Genomic DNA, 10,727 nt, shown 5'->3' with positions numbered 1-10,727 from the left:
TTCCGACAAACTTTATATTAGTTTTACTCATTCATCTATCCATCCATTCGGCCATACCTTGCCCTGCACAAGTATCCCGACCCCTTTAATTTTTGCCTGTTCTAACACATTAGAACCACAAACGTCATCATATTTTATTTTAATTTTATGTGCTAGGTTACCAGAAATATATAGTAGTGCATGACTGAAGTGGAAGGAAATAAAAAATGCTTTTCAGTTTTGGCAAATAAAAATCTGAAAAGGATGGTGTGTTTGAATCCATCCTCCCTTTCTCTGATACCTTAAATACAGTACAAAGAACTTCCTTCGTTTTATTAGTTAAATTATTTTAATATCATATCACATATTTACTATCTTATTGACAAAACTGCGTCAATAGATGCAAATTGTTATTCACATACTCCATTGGCAAGGATTTTTGTCTGCAGATATGCAAAGGTTTTAGAGACATACCCTCCAAAATGTGCAGATTTTTTCTCAATGAAAGGTCATCTCCTATCATTTTTATATTTTTATTTGTTAAAAAAAAATAAGAAAAGAAAACCAAGTATGGTGTTCCTTCCTTTTTACAATTATGCATTGTTTTGTGTTCATTCATCAAGTAAAATAAAAAGAAAATGCTTTTAAATGTGTGGTTGTGGCTCCACAAAATGTGAAGAAGCCAATAGAGGAATGAATCTTTTTTGCTAGGCTTCATCCATTCATGCCACGTTTGTGGATTGTGTCGCTTCTATATTGACAGTCTGATTTCTGTACAAACATCTGCCCTTCCAGCTCACTAAAGGTATGACATTTTGACAAAAAAAAATGTGTGGGAACAATGATTTCAACTTATTTTTCAACTTATTTATTTATTTATTTATTTCTGATATGTTGTCTATGCCACGTCATCACTCAGTTCCTGTTTCTGGGACTACAAAAGGTTTCAGAGAAGAAGGAAATTTGAAAAACTGATTGCCTGATTGATGTTTAGCTGCAACATGTTTGCACACAGAAAAATTACCACCTGTCAAACATCAACTAGAAAACGTTGACTGAATCCAGTATTGCTGTTCCTTTTAACATTGACATTTTCTGCCTTCCTGGCTCGTTGCTAAATGTTCATCCTGTCTCATCTCTTGTCATTGTTGTCACACCATCTTACAAACCTTTTGTGCACAAACACGCATACACTCTCACACATATACGCACACACACACATATATGCATATACACAGGGTTGTTCAGCCCACTTTTCCAGTCTGATGGGCTACCAGTATCACCAGCAGCGTTGTGGAAGAGAGTTTTCTGACGATGAGAAGCCTGTGTTTCTGTGCCAGCACTGTGGGAAGAGCTACCGCTCCAAGGCAGGCAGAGACTACCACATACGCACTGAGCACCCGCCGACCATCACCACCGTCACGACAGCGACAAACGCCAATAACTACAAGAACAGCCTCACTGACACCAACAACAATACAGGCAAGGAAAGGGTAAGTGGATCTTTGAGAAGACTGATGAAATATTGTCATAGCATCAAGAATTTCTCCCAAATGAATTCAGTCTTTGTTTTTCCAGGGGATTTCTGATGATTCTCCATTAGTAGGGAAGAAAAAGGAGCAAAACTTGCTCGAGAGGAAAGACTGGCAGGAGAAACCCCCAACCAGCCAGCCTAAAGAGAGAGACTTGGAAAGGGAAGAGGAGAGAAAACAAAGCAAAGAGAAAGCAGCACAAATTAAGAGTCAGGGGGAGGACTTTGAAAGGACACCCAGTGGCCGAGTGAGGCGGCAGTCTGCTCAGGTGGCCGTGTTCCACCTGCAGGAGATAGCAGAGGATGAGCTGGCCAAAGACTGGGGCACCAAGCGACGCATCAAGGACGACCTGGTGCCTGACAGCAAAAGGGTGAGGACACATTACATATGGTGCTGGCTAGAATATTCATATCGTTAAATGTTTTTTACATTTTGTCATGTCACAATCACAAACCTCAATATATATTTTTTTTGGACAACAAACATAAACGCACAGCCAGAGCAACAATGTAATGTTTTAATTTAAATCCAATTGAGAATCTGTAAGCAAGACTTGAAAATTGCTGTTCACAAACACTCTCAATCTAATGAGAATGAGATTTGAAAAACTTTTAGAAATCTGCCCTTAAATGTTCCATGAAGTATTTCCTCAGGGCAGTTCAATGCATGTACACACGCCACACATTTTAGCATATGCATTACGTTGTTTGGGTCGGCCACATAAAATACCTATAAATAGATTAAGGCTTTTGAAATACCAAGAGAAAATGTAAAAAATCTGAAGTAATGTGAACACGTTTGCCATGCACTGTGGTAAGTAATTAGTGGCAGCATGAATACATAAGCACAAAAAAGAAAGACAAATATCTATTGCAGTGAGTTAAACTTTAATTCAGTTAACAATTCAGGAAAAATGTTCTCCTCTGTACAGTTGAACTACACTCGTCCTGGCCTCCCCAACTTCAGCCCAGAGCTACTGGAGACCTGGAAGAACCAAGTGAAGGAGAAGGGCTTCATTTGCTGCACAAATGCTGTATGAAATTCCCTCTTGTTAACATGTCAAAACACAGAAAACAAATCTGTTTGGATAAAGTACAGAGTTTGTAAAATGAAAGGGCAAACTGTTTCTGGGATTTTAGTTACGAAGGAGAGGTTTAAATAATTTTACAACTTTGTAAATATTTTTGCTTGAAATCACTGTAATTCAGAAAGAGTCTGTTTTCTTTACTTCAGTTTTTTAAGAGTTTTATAAATATGTTCACTGACTCATTATGATTCCTTGCTCTTGTTTTTACTGCAGAACTGTGAAGCTGTATATTCCAGCGTCTCTGGACTGAAGGCACACCTTGCCAACTGCAGCCAGGTACAGACCTCCATCTGCAGCAGATCTATCAACTACCTAAACCACACCTATCTATTGTGACAACATCATATGAGCTGAAATGAACACAATTAGAAGCCAATCCAATATTTGAACCTGAGGTCATCTGCCAGACCAGATGTTTCCTCTTCAGTTTGTCCGTAGTGAACATAGGTCATAGAAAATGTTGAAATTGATCACCAAAAAATAAAAAGTAATTAATTTAGTGGAATCTTATGGCCAAGTCCCCATAGAACAGACATGATAAGACATAGAACTCATATCTCATAAGACAACCTTTAATTAAGAGTTCTCTTTGCTTATCTGAAAGAAAAGGTCATAGGAAATCTTAAAATTGTAAAGCATGATACAACTCATTCAGACTTATAGAAAATGTCAGACACCTAATTAAATATTCAGCTCTTCTGACAGAAAAGTTCACATATTGGTCTAAATCTTGTTTTATTGTTTGGTTATTGTAATTTTATTATAGCTGAACCCAAAAAGATAAGTTTTTTTTACTCATTAAACAAAAGATATGAACAAACATCAGTGTGTGTTTTAACTGAAGAACAACTTGGGACACACTGCCACTTACAGCCAGTGTACCCCTTTGGTTGAAATAATTTTAATGAGACACTTCTTGCAGTTTATCTACTTAGTCTAGCAACGTTTGCCTCACTACTTGTCATTTTAAGTGGGAATAAAGATGTAGGTGTACTAATTTATTCCTTTAAAAAATGTGCATGTTTTATAACATTTTATAAAACATGTCTTTTGGGCCTTTATTGTTTATTTACATCACTTGTATTTCTCAGTTTAAGATTAACGATTAAGATTGAATATCCATATGACCACAAAAACACCATAGATCAACAAAAGCTAAACTTAGGCATATGCACAATGATCCATTCATGAATAAATTTGAAACACTCAATAAAGAAGGTAAACACATCCCTGAAGAACACATTTGTAAATAATGCACATCCATTGAATCTCTCTACTTAACATGATGAGCTTATTATGCATGCTTATTGTATTTTTGAATTAGTTCAAGTTAGTCTTCATACTGTATTTACACATTTTTTTGTTTCTACTTGTCTGTGTGTTTTTCAGGGTGGTGGTGAAATGGGAAAGTACACCTGCCTGATCTGTCAGAAGGAGTTTAGCTCAGAGAGCGGTGTTAAATATCATATTAGTAAGACACACTCACAGGTGGGTCTCTCTCTGTGGAAACTTAACAAACAGCCATTAAGAACGCACTAACATAAACATACAGTATATTTGGACATGAATGTGCCAGCTTCATTGAGAAAAAACTTTTTCAATTAAATGCCACATTCTTAGATTATCATGCAAAACATTCATGGGACATATATGTTTTGCATGCAAACTTAGCAGTTTTTTCCCTGCTAATGTGTGTATATGCAGAGTGTCTGATAATTGTGTGACATTATGCACAAAGACATCACTGAAGTGGCTGCTATGAAGGAAATGAAAACACATAGATCTTACTGCAGAAAAGTTTCCTAAAGCTAATAAAAGTTATGCTGATCGCTCTCTCTGCAGTATAAGAAGCTAATAAAAAGTGTCCTAAAAGTAACTGCTCAGCAAGAACTACTTAGTGGCCCATTCTCTGGGAGGGGTGAAGGCCAAAATGATAAATAAATGATCGAAGCGACCTGAAGTTCTTTAATGCTCCAGCAGAACTACAGGCTGATCACCTCCATGCCAAGCTGCATTGATGCAGTAATTTAAGCAAAAGGAGTCCCAGCAAAGTATTGAGTCAATATACTGTGCAGTACATCGACATACTTCTCAGTAGATCGATAATTTTTAATTGGTCTTTTTCTATTTTCTAATTGAATTATCAGCTGTAACCCATAGTCATCAATTCTAACAGATGCACACTTCACTGATAACACTTTCTGTGTTGTAAAGTAATATTCCTTTATGTTTGCCCTTGGTATGTTTTATGTTTATGTTTGTTCAAATTTTAATTGATTTGGTGTGTGTGTTTTTTTTTTTTTTTTGTAGAACTGGTTTCGTGCATCAACCAGCCAAGGGGTTTCTGGTAGCAAGAGCAAAGGGTTGGAGAACAATGGATTCAAAGCTGAGGTGAGGAACGGTGCCACCTCAGGTAAAAAGAGGGGCCGGAAACCAAAAGAACGACCCCTGATGGACGAGTCTCTACAAACAAAGACAGATGCCCTCACCACCGCCCAAAATTCACCTCCAGCCATGACCCCTCCCTCTCGCTCAGCACAGTCCCCAGCCCTGATCCCTGACCAAACGGACAGTGATGATCCAGGCCAGGAGAGGCAAATCCCCCCCCCTGCCTCCAGACGGAACAAAACCAAGAAGATCTTTTTGTCAGAGTAGCACTGCTTTTATCAACCCTGGAGTCGAAATGGATGCTTTTGGTAAACGTGCCGCCTGGAAGCTAAAAGGACCTTTCCACCTTGGCACTGGGTAGAAAGCCAGATCAACGATGAAAACTTTTAAAGATTTTAAGAGTCTTTAAATCTTGGTTTTATACCTTAGAGTTAATGTGTGCACTGGTATGAACATTTATCACCACAGTAGTGCATTTCCTCCATTCCACCTCTGTTTCCTTTATAGGGCACACATTTCAGTTTCTGATCCCACAGCAGAGGCCGTAAACCAAGTGCAAATCAAACCCTAACATTGATAGAAGTTATTAAACAGAAGTAGTATCCCAAATAGATTAATAATAATAGTTTTCTCTGCAAGAGTCAAATTGTTTTGAAAGGATTTAAAAAGGAAATTCTATTAGCATGGTGAAGTCATTTTATGATAGCTGGTGTTTTTTCCATGTTTCTTCACAGATATACTGTATGTGTACATAAACAGTAACTATATATATAAATATATATATATCTATATACTCAAAGTAATGATGCCATCCTTCGTTTTCAAGCCTGATGCGTCCAGTTGGCTTTTGGTCAGTCACAAATTTTGCAGTGTGTTGTAGTGCAACGTTGTTTCAATGTATTATTTTTCCTTTTAGTTTTGCTTTCATTACTGTTTTTTGGGTTTCCAGTTCTTGTGAGCAGATTTCACATAAGCTACAATGTTCAGTTGTTTTCTTTCCCCCAGGGCTGTTCCTTTTACCTAACATTTCCATGGTTACTTTAAACTGAAGGTGATAATTAAAAAAACCCAAAAAGGGATTTTTTTTTTTTTTCATTTATCTCTTAAGATGATAATTCAATCACAATAACACACAGTGATATTATTTAATCGATTTCACTTAAAGAAGCAAAACAAGGTCTGGCCAAACAAAATATTTAGCAGAAGGAAGGATTTTTAACATCGTTGCACTGTTGCAGCACAATCAAATTATATATCTCTATTAAAAGGAGGCCATACTATGGGGTCTGCTTTACTATAGGTCTAAGCTGCAGAGAAGATTTAAAAAAAGCTATCTTTTATAGAAAGGTTTAAGATGATAACCTTTTATTACACAGGCAAAAGATGTAAATTAGCATCTCAGAAAGTGATGTATTTGAATGAATTAGCTAAAAGTTGTTGCCTTGCACTTTAACCCTCTACCCTTCTTGCTCTCCTCTTGTCGTTTTTGCACTCTAGGACTATTCGATCTAGCCTGCAGGTCGTCTCTTTAACAGGAGTAGGAGAATGTTGCTCTGATCGGAAAGGAAACAGTTAACTCTGTCTGAACTACAAAACAGGACTGTGTAATTATTGCTTACAGAGCCAAGCAAAAGTGTTCATACCCTTCAAACTTTTTAACATTTTGTTTCAATGCAACCACAAACTCCACCATGCTTTGTTTTGTTTCATTGTGGTCAACTAACATGAAGTAGCAATTAATTATAGTGTATTTTTACTAATAATACACATCCGTGTTACTCTGTAGATCCACCTGTACAGTGTTTTACATTTAGGACAATGGTCAGCTTTGGTCTCATCTGACCAGGGTGGAACTTTTCACACATTTGCTGTCCCCTGCGTGGCTTGTGTCAATCTGCTAATCATCAGTTGTATTCTTATTTCTGCTTTTCCATAAAGGCCAGATTTGTAAAGTTCTCAAATAACTCAGCTCAGGATGCTGTTTTTATATTCTATCCCTGCTTTAAGCTTTTCTACAATTTCATCCCAGACCTGCCTGATGTGGCTCTTTGGTCTGCATGATGCTGTTTGTTCATCAGTGTTTTCCAACAATCCACTAGGGCCTATGGGGAACAGCTGGGTTTATACTGAGATTTTACTACCAGTAGTAAAATCTACTAGAACTAAAATCTCTTGGTTGCATTAAATTTTATTTAGATGCATTAGAATAAAAGATGCTGAGTGCATATACACTCCATGCTTTTTAGATTTTTTTTTTTTTTTACAATTTAAAGTAGATAAAAAAATAATTTATTATGTTTCTTGTTTTTATAACTAAGCACTACTTTGTGTTGATTTATCACATACAGTCACATTAAAACACATTGAAATTTGTGCTTTTAACATGACAAACATTTGACAAGGCTCAAGGGTTATGAATGATTTTGCAAGGTACTGTATTCCAGAAAGCCATAACTGGTCTTAAAGTTCAGAGTTCCTCAACATTTCAACTTCAGATTTGTTATAAAACAATAACAAGTTAGATTACTTGATTACTTAAGATGAGAGAATATATTCACTTTAACGTGCTAAAAAGTCAAAGTAGATACTTGAATCCACAGTTATGTTAAACTTTTCAGCAAATGTAAACAACATATTACTTGGTTTATTTGTGCTGTTTGTGTATAAAATAATGACGCTCACTTTTGAAAAAAAAAAAAAAAAAAAAAAAACAACACAAAACATAGAAACAAAAAAGATCACAAATCTATTTTAGATTTTCTTGTGTGTATTACCTAGATAGCCAGTCTGCTAGTTTTGGATATATTGTGATGTGAGGGATAATAAGGGTGCTTTACTTGCCACTTTACCTTAAAGACCTGATACAACGCGCCTAAAGTCAACAGATCCATCCAGCCATGACCTTCCTTCTGGCAAGTTGTCTGAATTTTGGAGCAAAATGTCAAAGTTATTAAATCCAAGCACTGATGTCAGCTGAACATACCCTAGGAATATAGAGTTTAATAGGTTATGGGTGTGTTCAAGTGGTTTCATCCCCGTGCTGTTACTTTTTATAACGTACAGCAAAAATTCTACTTGAATTCCTCCTGAACTAATCAGACAGTGGAGTGTATTCAGATGGGGATGAATATGTTTTTATAGTGGAATGGGCCTTTTTCTGCTATTTAGGCGTAGTTCACAAAAGAGCATAAGTTAGAGAAGCACTGAACGGTCCATGGACGAGTTTTTAACACGAGTTGTCCAGACCTTGCTTGTATGCGTGTGTGCGCGAGTGTGTGTGTGTGTGTTGGTGTGTGCGTGTGTGTGTGTGTGTGTTTGTATTAAACGGTTAGCACCTTTGTAACGAGTGGATGTCGGAGAACAGTGACACTCTCTGTTGAGTGTGATGCTGTGGCACAGAATCAGTTCGTCAGCTGCTTGTTTCCCGTCTCATACAACATTGCGTCGACTGTGTTTACCCGACAAGCTTTTGGTGTTGCAATATGATAGTTTAGCACTGCTTATAAGAGTGGATATTTTATATTTTATAACACCCTTTACTATCTGTCTTCCTATTACTTGGAAAACACATCTATCCTGCAGTGTGAATAAACTGCAACTTGTTTAAAACTTACAGCAATATACCATATTTAGCTGATTTTGTTGGCTTGCTAATTTTTTGATATTGACGTGTCTTCTTAGAAATGTGTGGCTTTTTTTCCACCCTCTCCCCAGTCCACGCCCCCTGATTTTCTTTAATTGCTTTAAAATGCTTTTCACATTATCTGAATTTTACACAATAATGTTGGAAAAATAATCGTAGACCACAAAGAACCTTGTTGGCATACACTGTTATTTTGTCCATTTTGATGATGCACATGATTTCAGCTTTTTTTAGTACACAAAGGCAACCCTGTTGAGAGAGTCCTTTATTATTATTATTACATATAGATATGGGGGCAACAAGGCATATGTATGTGTGTTTGTTTCTGTATTTAGTGCACTTACTATAACATAAAATAGGCTTGAAAATAGGAGTGTTGTTGGAGCTTTCTAGTGACCTGGACTGTGTGGTGTGACTTTTGTACCCAGGGAAACAGGAGGCTCAAGTGTCTTCCCTTTGTCAGCAATGTTATTTCCAAAACCAAGATTAATCCTTAGAAATCCTCTTAGCCTATGAATTTTACCCTGGTTCGTTTTGTATGCTACCTACTTGAAAAGCAGGAACTGGCATCCATCTCTGGTGCCGCCCATTGTAATGAAATATTTGAGAGCTGCACTACGGCTCATAACTGTTTATGATACTTGGGTAACAGATAAAATGAGACTGATGATGTAATTAAGATTTCCATATCTGAAATTAAGCTGTATAGTACTTAACACTGGAGGAATCAGTTCCTCCTTTGTGTCTGAACTGTTACACTTTTTCTCCCAAAACTTGTTGTATTACCTGTGCATTAGTATCCCTTAACTAATTAATAAAGTTTGATGACTAAATCAGTGTCGTATGTATGTAAGGTCTTTGCCAGTGTTATTTTAAACGTTATTCACATTATATACAATCCTCCACAATAGCTTCACTACAACTGGTAAAGGTTTGTACTCTGAAAGAGTTTTAGAGGACTATGCATACCCTAAACAAGAAATTTGTTTTTCACAAGGCCGAAAAAACATATTGTGACACCATTCTATTTTTGCAGCTTGTTCTTGACACATTTTCAAGAACAATATGAAAATGTTTTTGTTTTTTTTTTTTTCTTGTATGCTGTGTGACAAATAATGTGTCACTGTCAAAAACTTGTGGTTACTATACTGATAAATGTTATTTTTAGAGGAACCTATACAGGTTTCCTAAGACTTCTCTACTTGGGTTCTTATTATATATTAAGTGTCAGAAAGAATTTATTCTTGTTATTGCTACCTTAAGCAAAGAAACTAATTTCTCTGTTGGTGCCTTTGCTAGTTTCTTTGCCCTGTTTTTAAATCCACCAAAAGAGGTGCCCAGGAGGCATCCTGATCAGATGCATAAAAAACCTCAAATTATTATTTTTTTAAAATTCAGCTGTTGATAACCAAGAGCAGGTTCTTTAAGTCATGATTCAAATCTTATGAAAAGAGATGAGGGTCAGAATGTAGACTAACCAACCACATCCCTTCTCTTCACCACATTGCAGCATATGAGACAATCAGTCCATCTGCCTATTTACTATGTAAAATTAAACACCCATTCAGATACTTCATTTTTGACGCACCATAGAATAATGTCAACAGTGTACATGTTTTCTATCGCATTGTGACATTAAATTCTGAAATGACACACAGATTATGATAGTTCTCTGGGGTCTTGCTGTGTAAGTGTTATGAGAGTTACAGAGCTTTAAGTATGAAACGCTTAACAATACCATACCATACCATACCAACTTTATTTATAAAGCACTTTAAAACAACCACAGCTGACACAAAGTGCTGTACATTAAAACACAAGATAAAAAAAAAACAACTCTTACAGTTTAAAAACAAACAAACAAACATACAATTTAAAACTAGATCCCACTGGAGTTGAAAGCCAAGTAAAATAGATGGGCTTTAAAACAAGCTTTAAAAGTGTTGATAACAATTGATAACAATTATTAAGAATTGGAAGGATTTCCCATACATGCAGCTGCAGCAGAATTCGTCATCAAATTAACAAGTAGCCAATACTTCTGTAAGACAAACGATTGTTAAAATAAAACTTTCAGAAATTAAAAAAATACTATATA

At 36.3% G+C, this 10,727-nt stretch overlaps 1 protein-coding gene across 7 annotated transcripts in view; it reads left to right on the top strand.

The window, feature by feature from the left end:
- znf512b (zinc finger protein 512B) overlaps nucleotides 1–6,947 on the top strand; it is a 33,924-nt gene extending 26,977 nt beyond the window's left edge. For 4 of the 7 annotated variants that reach the window (XM_016674116.1, XM_016674117.1, XM_007557646.2 and 1 more), the window contains 6 exons: nucleotides 1,218–1,472; nucleotides 1,558–1,881; nucleotides 2,443–2,544; nucleotides 2,812–2,874; nucleotides 3,988–4,086; nucleotides 4,909–6,947. In XM_016674116.1, coding sequence (XP_016529602.1) covers nucleotides 1,218–1,472; nucleotides 1,558–1,881; nucleotides 2,443–2,544; nucleotides 2,812–2,874; nucleotides 3,988–4,086; nucleotides 4,909–5,253 — 1,188 coding nt within the window. In that variant the 3' untranslated portion in view covers nucleotides 5,254–6,947. The remainder of the gene's footprint in view (nucleotides 1–1,217; nucleotides 1,473–1,557; nucleotides 1,882–2,442; nucleotides 2,545–2,811; nucleotides 2,875–3,987; nucleotides 4,087–4,908) is intronic. The other 3 variants (XM_016674119.1, XM_007557648.2, XM_016674118.1) reach the window with 2 other exon arrangements.
- The last annotated feature ends 3,780 nt before the right edge of the window (nucleotides 6,948–10,727 follow it).

The sequence above is a fragment of the Poecilia formosa genome, unplaced genomic scaffold (genome assembly GCF_000485575.1).
Source record: "Poecilia formosa unplaced genomic scaffold, Poecilia_formosa-5.1.2 Scaffold90, whole genome shotgun sequence".
Lineage (NCBI taxonomy): Eukaryota > Metazoa > Chordata > Actinopteri > Cyprinodontiformes > Poeciliidae > Poecilia > Poecilia formosa.
The sequence above is the reverse complement of the archived record's forward strand: the minus strand, read 5'-3'. Positions and strand labels throughout refer to the sequence as shown.